A 17,360-nucleotide genomic window follows, 5' to 3' on the forward strand; every position below is an offset into this window, starting at 1 on the left:
AATTTATTACATATTCAATAGATTGAAAAATGGGACAGATTCTGAAAGGTCTCCTGGGTTCTCTTGTCCTAAGAAGGTGGGGCTCTAGAGTAAACCAAGCTCAGGCAAAATACCTTGGGATACCTTAAGGGAATTTTAGGTGTTGAAGTTGTATACAGATGAAGAGATGGAAAAGTTAGAAAAGTTTGTCCTTTGGTTCAGAATCTTGTAGTTCACATTGCATTATTACCTTGAGGGTACATGAGCCAAATCTTTTTCACTCTCTGGCAGTTCTTACTTATGAATTTGTTTTAATATCGTGATAACTATATTTAAACATAGTTGATATATTTTGTCATATGTGCTTTAAAAGTAAACAAAACCTTTACCTTCTTTCTTATCAGTTCTAAGACAGAAGAGCAGCAAAGGCTAGGCAATTGGTACTTGCTCAGTATCACACAACTAGGAAGTACCTGAGGCCAGATTTGAACCTTGGTCCTCTGGAATCCAGGCCTGGTTTGTCCACTGTTATCAATCTGTCCCGATTTTATGTGTTTAAAAGTATTATTGAGAAATGGAGCCCATAGGCTTCCCTAGACTGCTGAAAAAGTCCATGCGAAAGGTTATTACCTCCACTATTATAAAAGAAACTTAGTTATGTTAAAATAGTAGTCAGAATGTTTTTTTTTATTATTTTCATAGAAGCCAAGTTAGGAACCCTTGGTTGAAGGTTGATAAAAATCATATTCCCTCCTCTATCTTACAGTAGAAGGTTCAGTTCACAGGGAATGACAGAGTTGTCTGGCTGGCTTCATGTTCATCTTTTTTTCAAGAGTTAGAATCCTACATTTCCTATTAGAAATTATGGTGTTGGGGATAGTGAGGTAGTTCATTGGATTGGGAGCTAGGCTCAGAGAGGATAGGTTCACATCTGGCCCAGACGATTTCTAGCTGTGTGATCCTGGGCAAGTCATTTAACCCCCATTGCCTAGCCTTTAACACTCTTCTGCCTTGAAACAAATACATAGCGTTGATTTTAAGACAGAAGGTAAGGAGTTTAAAAAAATAAAGAAAAGAAAGAAATTATGGTGTTACTTAGAACCGGACCCTAACATCATCACCATCATCATCATCATCATCATTATTTTGTTTGTTTTTTTAAAGCCTTTATGGCCACATTAAATTCTGACCATCCTTAAGTGCATATCACCATTCCTACTTCATGCTTTGGAAAAGCAGCTTCCAACTTGAGAATCTGGGACAATAATAAATGGTAAACATTGTGTTGGCTTTCAAGTAGTGGGCACTAAGCACCTTTCAGTACATTATTTCATTTGATTGAGGAGTCTGGACCTTTCAGTTGATGACTGCTACAGGACTCTCACCTTGGAATCCTAAGGTATGTTAGGTCACCTTTGCTAAGCCCAGTTGCCTAAGAAATAGAGTTGCTCCATGTGACTCTAGAATCCAAACATCTTGGAGTTAGAAAGTATGCTTTCTCTATCTGAAATTCAAGGAGAATCAGTCAGCAAGCATTATTACTAGCCTACTTTGTGCTAGTTGCTCAGGATACAAATACAAAGAATAAAAATATTTTCTTCCAAAGAGTTTGCATTTTATTGGGGGGGGGGGAGACAAGCATATAAGTATATAGCTAGCATTTATGTAGTGCTTTAAGGTGTATATATAGAACAGATATATAAAGAATCAATTACAGAGTAATTTGGGAGGGAAGGCACTAGCAGTTGGGGAAGACATCAGCAAAGACTTGGCCCTCATCTTGAAGAGAAGTATTTTCTAAGGTGGTTGAATAAAGTACATTTCAGGCACTGCAAAGATATGAAGGCAGGAGATGATTATGTGTGAGGAGTAGAGAAGGATTGGCTAGAGTGCCGAAAGTGGAGTTGGATGTAATGGGACTAGGTGATGAAAGGCTTAAATTAAAAGTTTACATTATATTCTAGAGGCTACAGGAAGCCACTGAAGTTGGCTAAATTGGGGAGACGTATGATTAGATAAGTGCTTAAAGAAAATCATTTTGGAAGTTGTGTATGGAGGGTGTACTAGAATAGGGAGACACTTGAAGACTAGGAAACCAATTTGGAGGTTGTTGGAATCATCTAGGTAAAAGGTGATGAGGGCCTAAACTACAGTGGTAACCATGTGAATAGAGAAAAGTGATGAAGGCAGAATTGTGGCAGGGGTAGGTACAGCAAGATATGGCAACTGATGGGATATATGGGAAGAGAGAATTCGGGGGTCAGGGTTATAAGCCTGGAAGAATGGGAGTGCCTCACAAATGGAACATTCAAAACAGGGCTGTTAGGGGGTGAGGGGGATATAATGAGTTAAGTTTTAGAAATGATGAGTTTAAGGTCTTTCTGAGACAATCTGATTTGGAATGTCCAAGAGACCTTAGGGGTGCAGATTGAAGCTCAGGTAGTCCAATTCCAGCCTAGGTTGCAGCCCTATATCTGGCACAGGTTACAGGTTGATATTTTGAATGCCTGAGAGTTGCCTGGAAAGGGAGAATAGTGAACCAAAAAGCCCAGTAGTGATTCAGATGGTCAAGTAATCATTTGTCATCAAGGCAGCCATTCTCATTTCATTGGGCAACTTGGCAATTTCAGGCTCTGTTTGTGTTCTAAACAGCTGACTGGGAAAGGAGCAACTAGACTTTGGCCTTTAAAACTCAATGATTCTCCCATCTGTGCTGTACATCAGTGCCTTTTTTTTTTTTTCCTCTCTGCAGAAGGAAGAGCCTTCCAGCCAGGGACACAGGCTTCACTGTAGATGACCTTTGTATTCTGAGTGAGTTGTGGGCCCCTGTCATACCAGTGTTTGTAGGCTGAGACCCCCATGCCCAACAGCAACAGGGGTGGAAATAGTGCAGGGTTCCTGATGCCTGGCATGACTGTAATTCTCCTTTCAAGAGTGACTTCTTTTTTCTCTATTGGCTTCTTCCAGAAAGGAGGGATCGGGGCAGTACCACGAGCCTAAGTAGCGACTTCTCCCTTGTCACTGAGAGTTCCCCAGGAGCAACTGGGAGTTTCCCCTATGAACCTGTGGACCCAAGCTCTACAGCAGCACAGACGCAGGCAGCTTGGTAAGGTGCCAACCTGAGTATGGCTGTGGCCATGACTAGCACGGCTGGGTACTCGGCTGGAGCACTGAGAATAAAGGAAGTCCCCTCTGGGCAATATACAAAACAAAGCTTTGTTCCCAGGGTGACTTGCTGCCCCCTCTAAAGCTAGCCATCTGCCAAGGGGCTCCACTGTGGTCAAGTGCATACCACACATAGGCTAAGGAGTTTCTTTGTATGATGCCGATGACTTCCTGTAAGTCTGTTATACCTGCTGGGAATGGGCAGATAGACAATACTGCCCTTCCAAGGAAAAAGGGAAGTAAAGAGAGATCAAGCAGTCTGTATTGAAAGAGTGGGTTCCTTTTTTCCTTCCTAGGAAATGAGAAAGAGGTTGGTTGAAAGGGGCAGGTTTTGGGGTGAGTCAGTAAGAGGGAGCAAATGAAATAGGACTGAAGGGGAAGAGGAAAGGAAATGGTAACTGATTTGGAGGAGATGCTCTACTGCTTTAGAAGACACTTACTGGTTTTCCTGGTTCAGTAGTCACTTGCATAAATGCCTATTGGGGAAAGGCAGTTCATATTATAGTATATTCCTTCCCAAATGTTCAGGGCTCCCTTTGGCCTCTAAATCCAATAGTTCACATGCATTTGGTGTTCTGTGAGGCATAAGTCATACATACTAAAGGTGCATACTTGTTCCTAAGTTCTGTTTTTGGAAATGAATTCTGAAATCTTTAAAACCCGAGGTAGAATTGGAAGAGATCTCCAGGTGACTGCTTCTTGCTCTGCAGGAGGAAGAGTCATACATCTTCTCCCCAGACTGTGCCCTGGAACCGTCCCCAGCAGTCAGAAGACAGACAGCCTTCCTCTCAAGGGACTGTGGAAGCCAAGTTTTCCAGTTCCTCATCCTCTAACCATTCTGACAACTTTTTCCGAACGGGAAGCAGTCCCCTAGAGGTCCCCAAAACCAGGTGAGGTGTTTGAAAGCAACAGAGTAGCTGGTGGTGGTGGAACAACCTGTGTGCTGTCTCTGGTTCCGAGACTAGAAAGTACTAGGAACATGCAGCATCCTTTCCCCTCTTAGCTGTGGCTGTTTATCTCATTCTGCTGTGGAGGTGATTTTTGATAAGAGCATAGTTTAGTCTCCAAAAGAAGTCCCATTGATGTGGAAACGAAATAAACAACTGGAAAGCAGTCATCAGGTTCATAAGTGGTAGCCTCAGAAAGAGACATTGGAATGGGTGCATGTATGTGCACTCCTGAGGGAAGCCTCAGGGGACTAAGGAAGCCTAACTTCTGACTTAGTTCTGCTTTTGGTCAGTTATTCTCTCAGGGCCCCCGCTTTCTGAATTGTAAAATGAAGAAGTAATTGAACTAAAGGATTTCTGGGGGTTTTCCCAGAAGGTAAGAGTGAAATCCAAAATAACCAGTAGAAAAAAAGGTATTCTGTGACTCCAAGACCAGACTCTGTCAAAGAGCTGAATGGTGTGGTTGTGGCCAGTTGATAAAGGGGGCCTGAGAAGTGACAGGAAGACAATGTGTTAAAGAACTCATTAGCTGGATATATAAAAGGACAAGTAGGGAATGAGGATGAGAATTTAGAGTTTCTCAAGGAATTAATTGTATGATTAGAGCTTCATTTAATCTTTTGGAGGTTGAAGTGAATTTGGCAATCTTACCTTCCCCTAGAAAAGTGGCTCTCAAACAGCCTCTCATCCCAGCTTGCCATTCGGAATTCCTTCATTCCTATCTATGCCCTTTGCTACCTTGACTTCAATAGACCTAAGCCAGAGTAGGTCCATTTCCTTTGCTGGCCTTTCTTTTGGTCCCTGCATGGGTACAGTGAACATCATAAAATATATAACTCCTGAGCTAGGATTTCAGAAAATTAGTGTGATTAATGCTTCCAGATTGGACTCTACAGAGGAATCCTGTGTACTTACAGTTAAGGATTAATTTTTAACACAGAACACTAATGTGGATTAGAGAACTGGATAATCTTGGTCTTCTTATGTTCTGCATAAGTCTATTAAACTAATACTGTCTAACCTTCCCTGTAAAAGGCTTTGGGTTGGGATGGTTGGAGAGGAGGGAATTGGGACTAGAATGGAAGAAGAGCTAAGATCAAAGACAGTAGCCCACTGCCACTTCACCTTCTAATTTACCAACTTTTCCTCGGTTCTGCTGGGCAGAGTTGGGGGGTGGAATTGGGGTCACAGCTCTCCTGCCCAGCAGGACTAGTGCTATCTGGAAGCATTTTCCTTGCATCTTTTGGCAATTGAATGTGTGCAGGCTTTGATTTTTGGGAATGCTATGTACTGGGGGCCAAATCTTTTGGGGACTCTGTTGACCAAGCTGACAGTGGGAATGGGTCCTGAAAGCCTGAGTTTAATGAAATTTTGTTCATCTAAGTTATAATAATAATATCAATGGGGAAAGTAAAATCTTGATTCTTCGTCAATTGGCATGGTTCCTGATATTAGTTCTTCATCAGTAAACACTTTTCTCTAATGCCTTTATTAAAAAAACAAAAAAACAAGAAGCTTTAGTGAATCGATTCATGAAAATGAAGAATTCTTTAATGTAATAATACTAGAAATATATAACTTGTTTATACATTATATAACATCTGCATAAATATCTAGTAAATTCAGATTCCCTATCCCTAGTTTTCAACAGCCATGTTTATAACCAGTAAAACTTTTCATTCATTTAGCTTCTCAAAGAGGAGTATTTCCCTGCTCTATGTTACCAGAAGTCTCTGTAGCAGCATCATTCAGGCTGTCTCAGGGATGTAACTGACTCTATAGTTGGGATACTCCACTAATGGATGGAAAGGGACATAGCTGCTGGTTCTCACACTGCCCCTTGAGGGGGAGGGATCCCTGTGCACTCACCCTGACGTGGGGTCTTACACCACATGTTTCACAGTGCCCAGCATGGTGTCTCCCATGACAAGATGGGTAGAGATGGCTTTGGCACAGACTCCTGCCAGAAATGGAGCTGCCATTTCCAAGTTGTTGGTCCTTAGTTGCAAGTAGTTCTAGGGATCTAGATTTTGAATTGCTTTTGAGTGTGCCAGTGCCCCTTTGTTCATCTATTTTTATATACAGAAGCTTGTATCTCCACTGGCCTATTCAGGAGCATCTTTTCTACAAACATTAGACTACCTTGGTCACTTGGCTGGAATAGTCAGAAATGTGGTCCCGCTATGGAAGGACTGGAGATTTTGTCTCTTAGAGACTACTTTGAAGCCCTAGCCTTAGTTTGATATCTGTGTAACTCAGGTCTTGGGTAACTGAAATTCTATGGTTTTGTGACTGGCAAGAGTTGGAAGGGACAATAGCAGCCATCTTGTCCAACCAAAGCAAGAATTCTTGTGCCAGCACACCAGACAAGGGACCATCCAAGCTGTGCTCCAAGGTCTTTAGTGCTACAGACTCACCACCTCCCACGGCAGCACAGCACATCCCTGTTGAGGTTGCTCAAGATGGCAGGCAGTCTCTCCTGTCAAGCCCAACTTTGCCTCTTTTTAATTTACACCCTTTGTTCCTAGGTCTGCTCAAACATAACAAGTCTTTTTTTTTTTTTTTTTTAAACCCTTGTACTTCGGTGTATTGTCTCATAGGTGGAAGAGTGGTAAGGGTGGGCAATGGGGGTCAAGTGACCTGCCCAGGGTCACACAGCTGGGAAGTGACTGAGGCCGGGTTTGAACCTAGGACCTCCTGTCTCTAGGCCTGACTCTCACTCCATTGAGCTACCCAGTTGCCCCCCATAACAAGTCTTAATGTTTTCCATATGAAGATGGAAGTATCTGAAGATATTTGGCATGCCTTCTTGTCCCAGGCTAATTATCCTGAGTCACTAACCTATCCTCATGGGGCATGGACTAAATTATTAGGATTGTGATGTGAATTGGATAATAATTGTGATAGATAACACTTAGCTAAGCACTCTACAATTCATTTGAGTTCTACTACAGCCTTGGAAGGTGGGTGCTCTTATCATCCTAACTTTACATATGAAGGAACTGATGCAAACAAGTGACTTGCCCAGGGCCATGGAGCTACTTGAGTATCTGAGGCCAAATTTGAACACAGGCCTTCTTGACTTCAGGCCTGGTACCCCCAGAGAGGGGCAGCTATGAAAGTAGATACCCATGTGACCTTGGCCAAGTCACAACCTCTTTGGGGGTTGAATTAGAAAACTAATAATATTCTTCCCACTCTAAACCTATTATCCTACTAATATAATAGAATGCTTTTTTTAAAAAATAAATTGTCTTCTAGTCTGCCTTATAGCATATCAGTAAGGGAGAGTTCAAACACTGTTCTGTCCAACACCTAAAATCTGGATTGAGAAGGTTCTTAACCTAACTGTTGCTGGAAGCATTTTAGCAGGGTCTAAATGACCCCTAATCGGGTCCTGTTCCAAGAGATTCTTACTTTGGATGGGAGGTTAGATTGCATTACCTATAAGGTACCTCCCCACTGTCTCTTCATAAGACCAAAGTTCTAGTTCTAACTCTACCACTAAGCTTATTGATCTTCCTGAGGTTTCTGTTTGCTCCTCTGTAAAATGGGAAAGAGAAGGAGGAGTGGTCTAGATCTGATCATTTTTTTCCAGTTCTTGAAATTTTAAGATTGTGTTTATTTTTTTACAAGTCTTATCTTGACAGGATCAATATATTAAGAGTTGAAGTCCTTGTCACAAATATCTGCCTGCTTCTCTAGGCTCTGCTTAGTACTAAACAAGATATATATTGAAAATAGTCGGAATATCAGAAATCAGCTTGCTGTACATATGCCTTCAAAAGTATAAAGTTTCACATTTGAAGGGCACAAACCTCGAAACAGTATTTCCCCCTTTGTTACCAGTTCTGCTAAAAGTTGCAAAGAGGGAAAATTTAAGCTTTAGTTAAAATAAGGTTATTTGTAGACTTGATTCATTGTGTAGGTTCTCCATTACTCTGGCTAACTGGTTGCCCTTGAAGGTAATTGAGTCCTCCCTCAGCTATCCTGCTAAGAAGAAAAAGGAGCCAAGGAAGATCCTCCCTTCCCCCTCTTTTTCTCCATTTCTTTTCCTGTTGTCCTAATAACATGCCTTTTGGAACAAACAGTAGAGGGTTTCCAGAATCCAAAGCTCAGGACTGGTCCCAAAGTTGTTCATAAGATTCTGGATTAGAACATCGTGACCTTGTTTAAACAGTTCCACTTGGAGTTCTGAAGTTCCAGCCATGAGCCATCTCACCAATAGCTAGAGCAGTTCTTTCATTCTCTTGTGGTTGAGATTTCCTTTTAATCTTCAGATTTAGCTACCATAATCCAGTTGACATTTTAGATTGTCTCTGCTCTGGTAAGAAGCATTGTATCTTCATGCTCCTACAAAGCAAACTGAAATGGATTTATGATAAAGATTTGACTAAAAGAGTTAATTTGGAACTCTTGTTAGCAGTCTCACTTGGAAATTAGTTCTTCTGATAACCAACTTTAAAAGAAGAGGGGAAATTTGGCCTCCTAGGTCACATTCACCCTCTTGTTCATGTCTTAATGTAGTCTTATCCTCACAGATATTATAAATCCTGCTTCTCTCTCCATTTTATCTTACCTGCTATACAGCCAATGACTACTGCTAGCCTGGGGAGCAGAAAATAAACTGTTGATAGGGCAGGTTATACTGGTCACTAGAACAGTAGGTCTAATCTAGATAATTCACCAGCTTCCTCCTTGGTGTCCTGATTCATGTAGAATTTGCATTGTCTTAGAACATCCCTGTATTTTGAAAATCCAGTATAATTTGACTCATATGTTTAAGAACAGTGTACAATAGTTTTACTTAGACACTGAACAAAATACAAAGGTTAAAATCATTAATCCTTTAAGAAGCTAGTTCTACATATGTTCATTTTTATGTTTTCTAAGTTTCAGACTTTTCCACTGGCAGTTAGGGATGACTAAAGATCCCAAGAATTTGAGCCTCCCGATTTTCCTAATCTGACTTTGCTTCTAAACAACTGGTTCTTCTCGACTGAAGCTGACAAACTAGCTTTGTTGGAAATCTTACATGATGTTGAAAGAGAAATGTTTGTAGCAAAAGGCACTTATTAAACCAAGATTCTGTTTCATAATATTGAAACTTAGTGGCATAGATAGAAAGGACAAACTATTCCCTTCAGCAGATTGGTGCTGAATTTCTTTACTTGGAGAAGTTAGTGGTCTTAGTTAGTGGGCCTATGTAATTGCATCCCAAGCCTCTTATCAAACCTGGCATCTGCCAAGTTTTCTGAAACCAAATACTTGTGTTTCTTTTCTTATGATGCCATAGAGAATCTCCATGAGTAGCCAGATAGATACAACTCACTTTAGAGAATCTTAGGGATTTGGTAGTCACAGCGCAGCCATAGGGATGGAGAAGATCTGCTTATTCTTCACTGGCTTCATACAAATTCACTTGAACTACCTTCAGGTCTTCAGACAGCTCACTAGTTCCTCACTTGGCAGAGACATGTCTGTGCCTAATGGCCCAAATTAAATACTTCACAGACTAAGTGGCTTTTTCTTTTCTTATAATCCTTTTTAACTACCTTACACTACTTTTATTGCTAGTGTCTAAAATGAGGCACTATCTCCTCTTCAGAGTTAAACTGGCCTGGCATAGTCCAGCTGCCTCATCAAGCTAACAGAACCACAGCATCTTCTTAGCAGCTTCAATCTCCACAGCCTTTCCTCAGCCCTGTTTGGATCACTTCTAGTACTGGGTAAGAGGAGAGTATTCTAGGCAAGAGCATATGGGGGTGGGACACAGAGACACACACACACACACACACACACACACACACTCTCATTTTTCATTCAGATTTCATAATTATTTTGTGTTGGGTGGGGTCTGTATTGTCAATTTCTCAGGATTAGAATGATCACAGGGGCAATGCTAAGACTATCCATGTGATGTTTATTCAGAATCTCTGGGCGAAGGGCAAATGCAGCTCTACAAAGCTTGTTCTGCCCTTGTTTCTGAGGCTCAGAAATCCTTCCCACAGTTCTTGTTCTCTCAGCATACAGTATGGCCAAGCCACAGTGACAATAACAAGAATAAAAGGAAGGACATCAAAGAATTCCCTCCTCTAGGGACCAGGAACTATATTGGTAAGTCTGGGCCCAGATGGTACAGACCTTACTTGGATTCTCTCCATAGGTACTAGCTATACTTGCCTGCATTGGGTTTTACCCAGGAGGTGAATATTCAAAAAGGTTGCCCTGGTGGTTTCAATGAGAGGTAAACTGAGCTCAGGGAGTGACTGCTTATTGATCAGTAACAGAATCTTCCTCCTCCCCAAAATAAAGCTGTCACTCAGCCTCCCTGATTTTATTATGAATATCCCTGCAAATAGGCCAACTCAGATGCTAGAGTTATTGCTTCTGAATATGAACTAGCTTTTGGAAGCTGCTTGTGCAAATGGTCTTAGGAAGAACATCAAGTCGTGTTTTTCTCCCTTTCTTCTTTGCTTTCTTGGATGTACGGTAGGACTTTCTGTGGGTCTTAAGTCTCTGGATCACTCTCAAATGTTCCATACCACATGGCTTCACACCTTGAGCCCCAGGACAGTGAAAACCATTTCTCAGAGGTGAAAGGCTTCAGCTTGCTTCCTTTTGATGCTGTTGAAGGACTTCTCTGAATCACAGGATGCCTAATCTCTCTCCTTGAACCTGCCTGAGTCTGTGATGGTGTCATTCTGCTGCCAAATCAGCCAAGAGTTGCTTTGATTCTCCAATGAAATCTTTTTCAGTCATCCAGTCAGGATGCCAACTACCTTTTGTATCTGTGTAGCCACTGATTTGGGGCTTGGTGTCTGGTTTTATAAGTGTTCAGCCCTCTCGTGTTGTTCCACCAGCTTCTCTATGTCAGAATCCCTTGCACAAGGCACACCTTTATTTCTGCCCTTTTCTTTAGAAGCTTTCTCAACCACTACCCATCTGACTTCTTTTCACTTTGATGGAATGACACGTGCTGACCTTTCCAGAGCATTGTTGCCCAGAACTGATTTCACCTTCTCTCCCTTGCTCTGTCCAACCTTGGCCACCTCGATGGCACTTGGAAGAACCAGGCATGTGACTGACTGGCACTGATTGCACCATCTCCCCTCTCTCTTGTTTCTCTGCCCCAGATCAGAGGACCACTCCTTGCCCGGATCCTCCATCTCTACAGACTATGGCAGCTGGCAGATGGTAACAGGCTGTGGCAGTATTCAGGAGCGGGCAGTCCTGACCACAGACTCCTCTCTCCCTTTCAGCTTCTCGGATGAGCTCCCTAACAGTTGTCTGTAAGTGCACTGAGAAGGCAAGATGCTGCTCTTCCTGGCTTGGAGCTGGTGTGTGATGGAAAGAACTGATTTATGTGGTGATTCAGAGGTTACCTGAATCTCACCTGCCTCTGAGTTAAATGTTCTGCTCCTGAGTCCTCTTTGGTACATGACTGGAAACTGCTTTGGTGTTTGGTAAATCCCCCTCCCAGCTTCTGAAGCCTATCAGCGGCCTTCTCGGTGGGGGTGTTCCCCATGGGAAATTTCTGTAGGCTACAACTATAGAGAGTTCTATTTCTGTTCAAGCCTTTGCATGATAGAATCTTTTGAAGGAAAGGAATGTGGGAGAGTGCAGGCAAGCATGTGGCCTAGGCCAGACATGAGAGGAAGCTAATTTGGAGTATGGGCTATAGATGTATTTTTCCTGACTTACAATTAGATTAATTTTGCTTCTGAATCCATCTTTGCAGAAGACTGTTCAAGAGACACAGCATTTTGTTATCTAGAACATAGTCACCTGGTTCAAAAGGTCTTATGTTTCAGAACTCCTAGTAGTTCCTGATTTCAGGAGCCCAGGTAGGATAGAGACTGGCCCTACAGCAAAAACTCCTCTTCCTGGTGTGCTTGCTTGTTCGTTGGGAACATCACTAAGGGTTTTTAGGCTTTGACCCTTCAACTCGCGGGGAAATATGACGCTGAGGCAGGAGGTGCACTTTGCTGTTGATCTGGAGCCTTTTCTTAAGACTGTTGCTGTTATAAACCTATTCTTCTGCCCCTGAGGGCTGAGGAGAGGGACTCTTCTAGAAGAGACTGGCTTCCTGTCTGGGAAAGCTGGAAAAAGAAGCATGGCATGGTCTCTTAGCCACCCATCTAGCCACATCCCTTTGCCCTTCAAAGGAAGGGTCGACTGTATCCATTGTAAGATTAAATTCCTCCATGGGGGGGGGAGGCTTTGGCCATGACCTCTGGTGAGAATGTGCTCTCTCTGACCAGAGAACCTCTAGGGGGTTGACTTTTAGCCAACATTCTCTTCCTTCCTTCCCTCCCCCACAATCCTAAACATGAACTTCTTGCTCCTTTTCTTTTTACCCCTACATTTCTCCGGAGAGAAGCCGCTCTCATGGTGTGTAGAGCAGGGGCTGCTTAGATGCTGCTGATTGCAAATGTCAGCAGAGATTTCCTACTACCCTAGGACATGACTGGGAAAATTCTGGTGGTTTAGTTTGCTCCTTGTCCTAGCTAAGCCCTTGCTTATACTGGCTGTCCTGCAGGAAGACTTGAGTCAGGTTGCTTTGAGAAGCAAAGGGAAGTGGACGTTTTGGACTCTCCTAGCTACATGGGCTTAGGATCTCCCTGGAAGGAACATTAGCACCTGAAAACTACAAAAGGATGGAAGTGACAGCTTCTCTGCATTTCTTTCTTTCACACCTTTACTAGATGTGTCCTTCTCTAAGCCCTTCTGTAGTGGAATCTTGAAGCTGTTGGAAAGGAAAGAGCTGCCTATAATTCCCCTTGAAGGGACTGTGGGCTGGGGTCTTTGGCACTAACAGAAGATACTTGTGTAGCTCAAGTGAACTGAGTCTTGAATCTTTTTTTTTTTAACCTTTCTATCTTAGAATTGATAATTAAGTATCAATTCCAAAGCAAAAGAATGGTAAAGGCTAAGCAATAGGGGTTAAGTGATTTGCCCAGGGTCACAAAGCTAGAAAGTGGCCAAGACCAGATTTGAATCCAGCACTGCTTATCTCCAAGCATGGCTTTCTATCCACTGAGCTACCTACCTGTCCTTGGGTCTTAAAAAAAAAATGTTATTAAGGCTGCTTTCAGCCTTTTAAAGGCATTATCTAGTTTACTCAGCTGGAATAGAGCTATTTCTAAGACTTTCTGGGAAAATTATATGAAATGTTCTTTTCATCATCTGTTTCTCGTTGAAAAGAGAATGCTTAGTAATACTGCACTTTCCTCCTAGGTTTATCCCTAGTAAGTTGGCAACAGATGGCCATTTTTCTCCATCTTCAGGTTCTGTTGTGTAATTGGAAAGCTAGTAGACCTTGAGAGTGTAAGTGGGATTGGACCTCTTGTGATAGTGTTCAGTGCTGAGGAAACTTGTGTGATGATACAAAATGGATACCAAATAATAACCCCTACCTGGTCCTCCCTTATCTTTTAAGAGGCTCTCATGCCAGCTTCTTAGTTGACCTGAGGGGTATACTCTGGCAAAATGCTTAACTTGATATTATTATTCTTTTGTGAACAAGAACAGTCATCCCCTCCTTGTCATACAGGAGGAAGAAAAATACAGTACTTGTATGTACAATTGGGAATTGCCATGGAGCTGGCAGCAACCGTTTTCATCTTGTTCAATACTGTACTTACTAAGTACCTTGGAGATAAGAAGCAAACATGCCCTAACTGAAACTTTCTGGTTATTAGAAGGCAAATCTATAGGCAAACTTGGATCCTAGAGCGGCCATCCTCCAGAGGGAGAAAGTACCCTTCCTGTTATCTGTCCGATTATCTTTGTTCTCTTCCTTTCTTGTGGCTCTAAGTGCTGAGCAAATTGTTTTCTTCTGTAACCTGGGCCTCTTCCCTTTTTCCTCCCCACTGCAGTGCCCATCTCAAACATCTTTTCCTTATGATTCAGGGTCCTATCGGGAAACCTGGTATTGGACTACCTGCCATCATGTCAAATGAGCACCTTCCTAGCCAGAGTTCCATTTCTGTCTAAGCTAGGACATGGCATCCTCGCTGATTGCTGATCTTCTTTTCTCTTGGGTATTCTGTTTGCCAGGGCATGGTGTGTGTTGTTCCCAATTCCCTTATTTCTTCTTAGAAGGGACTTGAAAAGCTTGGTCTTATTGTGATGAAATTTTCATGTCCCCAGTGAGATGGTGCCTGAGGATGGAGTTTGCATATCACAAGCTGACGTAAAATGAAATTTCCATGCAAAGCTTGTTCTTTGTAGAAGTCTGAATTCTGGATGCATGTATTACCCTCTTGAATTGGGAATGTGATGACGGAGAAAGAACTGGCTGCTCTTGCATTAACAAAAAGGAAGCTGTACTCCCTCCTCTGAGGGCGGTATAGGAAGGAGATTTGGGAGCCCGACTGGAAGCTGTCACAAAAGAGAGCCTAGAGACAGACAAAGGTGGCAGAAGCTGATCTTTCTTTTGAAAAGCTGCCATCCATCCCTCTCTGCCTGTCATTCTCCTCGACCTTTGTACCAGCAGACTTGTGACCCGTACTTAATACGTCAGCCACATAACAGCAGAGGCCTTATGAGAAGGCAGCCTTCAGATTTCAGCTGACTTATCTCTGATCCCAATCCTTGGTAGTTGAGGATGATCTATTTTCCCTCGTCAGCCAAATGAAGGCCAGAGCTTTGGGCAGAAGCACTTTGGTTTCTTCCTTCCTCAGTGAGGAAAGTGAAGCACAAATCTTATAGAAAGGGGAGGAATTGTTGATGGTGCAGTTGTATGAACCTTAAATCTGAGAGGTGGAACATAGTCCCAGGCGGGCAGATAGGAAATCTGTTCCTGCTCAGCCTCCTCTTCTTCCTCCCCTATCACCCTACCCCTAAAAAGCAAAAGCTGCTGCTAGCCACGAAACAAATACATCTTGAAGATTTATAAGCCTGAATCATCCTAAGACAGAACTAAGTAGAACACTGATTTTGGAGAGAAAGGTCAAGTTGAATTCCCCTTATCTAGAGGAGAGGGCTTGGAAAGCTGTCAGAGCAGCCCTTGGGGTCTTCGTGTGGAAGACTTGAAGAGATCCTCATACTCATAGCCAACTTAGTCTCTGCCATGGTGAAGCCTAGGTAATAGCCCCAGATATCTCGAAACAAGAGTTATCCAGGAGCCTTTGGGTCTAGGTTTGGAGAAAATTATAATTTCTCCCATTGGTGAGGGTTCTGATGCCTAATATTTGTATTGTTTGTTCACTATAAGAATTCTTTCCTTGAATAAGTAACAGCTCCTGAAGAAGAAACTATTGAGAACCAGGGTCATTCCAGCTCTAGAAGGCTGGAAAAGGATTGTGCCCTCACCTGTTTTTTCCTAGTTTTTGGTAGGGCAGATCTAGGGTGACCAGGAGGGACTTTGGAACAAACAGCCTTTCTCCCGGAGCTCCCAGAAAGAAGCTCCCTGAAGTGGCTCCTGTCCCACTTCTGTGGAAAGGTTGGCCTTCGGGTGGATGTGAATGCTGGGCTTCCTGATCCCAGCGTCCCCTGTGTGTCTCCCCCAGGTTTTCAGCACCGACTGAACGGGAATCCAGGCTGGAAGAAGTCCGATCAACCTTCCTGGCTACATACAGTAGCACGGTGGGACTCAAGTCCGTGACAGCCAGTCCCTCTGGGGCCATCGGGGGCCTCCTGGAGCAGTTTGCACGGGGAGTGGGGCTCCGAGTATCCAGCAGCACTCTGTGAACCATCGCAGGCTCCAACAATCTTCTGTTCCTCAACACCCCCCACCCCCAGCTGAGCCCTGGAGGAATCAAAGCCATGAGAGCCCTTGAGTGGGGGGGATTCCCCCCTCATCCTCTTAGGGAGTCTCTTGCCACCACTCAGCAGCCCACAGGGATGTGCCCAAGCTGTGGGCTGCCTGCAAAACTGTAAACCTCTGACTGTGACCACTACCCTCTCCCCTTTTTCAGTCTTCCTCAGCCGTCTTCAAGGCCCTCCCCCCCGCACCCCCTCCAGCCTGGCTGGCCCTCCCTTCACCACTGGAATCCAGAGGGCTCCGGGGAGCCCTGTGGAGGCCCTTTGTTTTTATTGCTGGGGAGGGGTCACCTGCACTGAAGATGAAATAATTGTGACACAATAAAAACGTTGGAAGCAGACGCTGTGCTTCAAGGGTTTTCCCTCCTTCCTCCTGCTCCCGTTTTGCACTCGTCCCTCCTTGTCCTTCCACTTCTCTCCCAGATTAGCCTCGAGCTGGCTTGGAGATCCCACCCACCTGGCCCAGCTGCCTCAGCCCCAGCAGGGAGAGAACATTTGGGTTCTTGAGCAGCCCCTGGGCACCCCCTTCCCTCCCAGGTGAAACGAGGCTGAGCCAGCTGGCTGGATCCTTCTGCCTGCCTCTAACGGGGAGTGTGTGCTGGGTGGGCAGGCGGCTAGCCCGGGATCCCTTACCCCGAGGACTCCTCAGAATGGGCTGCTTTAGAGCCCGCTCGGACCCCGCTTGGGGGGCTGCCGCCCGGGACGGGAGGCGGGTGCTGTGGGCAGGTCCATGTAGGCGGTGAGGGAGTTGGGATAAACTCTTTCCGAGCCCTCGCGGCTCCTGGTCTAGGAATCTCGCAGGCTTGCTGCTCCCCGGTAGGCGACGGTAGCCTTCAGCACCAGAGACAGCGTCAGGGACCGCCCCGCTCTGCCGGGGGAGGGGGGAGCAAATCCCCCAGAGGGCCCGGGAGGCCCACGAGGTCACTGACCTTTGCAAGGACTTGGCTTGGTGGGTGGGGGCGAGGGCTGAGCTGGAAAATCCATTAAAGTTCTGGCCCCCCCAGGGAGAGCAGCCTGCCCCTGACCACCGGGGAAAGGGTGCTTCTGGGCGCCCCTGCGTGGCTCCTCGGTCGGGGGGCTGTACTCCAGCCGGGCTCGGGGCTGCCTGCCGCGGGGCCGGGCGGGGCCTGTGCTGCCATCTGGAGACCGCAGTGGCTTCCACAGGCACAGTCTGGGCGCGGGAGCGGGCGCAGCAGCAGCGCGGGCGTGAGCGCACGCCCGGGCTGGCTGGAGTGAGCGCTGGGGTGGCCGCCTCCGCGCTGCCCCTGCACATGGCTCTGGCCCACGGCGGGGGTCACCCAGAACCCACGGGAGCTGCCTGTCCACCTCCTCCCCCCAGCTGCAAACCATGTCGTTTACTGGAGCCTCAGACCGCAGCGTCCCGGCCACCAAGATCGAGATCACCGTGTCTTGCCGGTGAGCCGGGGGCCCTAACGCCTAGCTGCGGGTGGGTGGGCGGCCGGCCGGGTAGGGGCGGCTCTCGGGTTCCATGGGGGGGGG

General features: G+C 44.9%; 2 protein-coding genes across 4 annotated transcripts in view; both read left to right on the forward strand.

The window, feature by feature from the left end:
- The window catches only part of MTMR14 (myotubularin related protein 14), a 44,753-nt gene extending 28,553 nt beyond the window's left edge, over positions 1-16,200 (forward strand). The window contains exons 15-19 of one of the 3 annotated variants that reach the window (XM_044663937.1): positions 2,732-2,790; positions 2,947-3,085; positions 3,855-4,034; positions 11,228-11,383; positions 15,608-16,200. In XM_044663937.1, coding sequence (XP_044519872.1) covers positions 2,732-2,790; positions 2,947-3,085; positions 3,855-4,034; positions 11,228-11,383; positions 15,608-15,788 — 715 coding nt within the window. In that variant the 3' untranslated portion in view covers positions 15,789-16,200. The remainder of the gene's footprint in view (positions 1-2,731; positions 2,791-2,946; positions 3,086-3,854; positions 4,035-11,227; positions 11,384-15,607) is intronic. The other 2 variants (XM_044664023.1, XM_044664114.1) reach the window with 2 other exon arrangements.
- A 1,008-nt stretch (positions 16,201-17,208) lies between these two features.
- CPNE9 (copine family member 9) overlaps positions 17,209-17,360 on the forward strand; it is a 9,530-nt gene continuing 9,378 nt past the window's right edge. Inside the window, exon 1 of the mRNA XM_044656838.1 lies at positions 17,209-17,276. Within this exon, the coding sequence (XP_044512773.1) occupies positions 17,209-17,276 (68 nt within the window). The remainder of the gene's footprint in view (positions 17,277-17,360) is intronic.

The sequence above is a fragment of the Gracilinanus agilis genome, chromosome 1 (assembly GCF_016433145.1).
Source record: "Gracilinanus agilis isolate LMUSP501 chromosome 1, AgileGrace, whole genome shotgun sequence".
Taxonomy (NCBI): Eukaryota; Metazoa; Chordata; class Mammalia; order Didelphimorphia; family Didelphidae; genus Gracilinanus; species Gracilinanus agilis.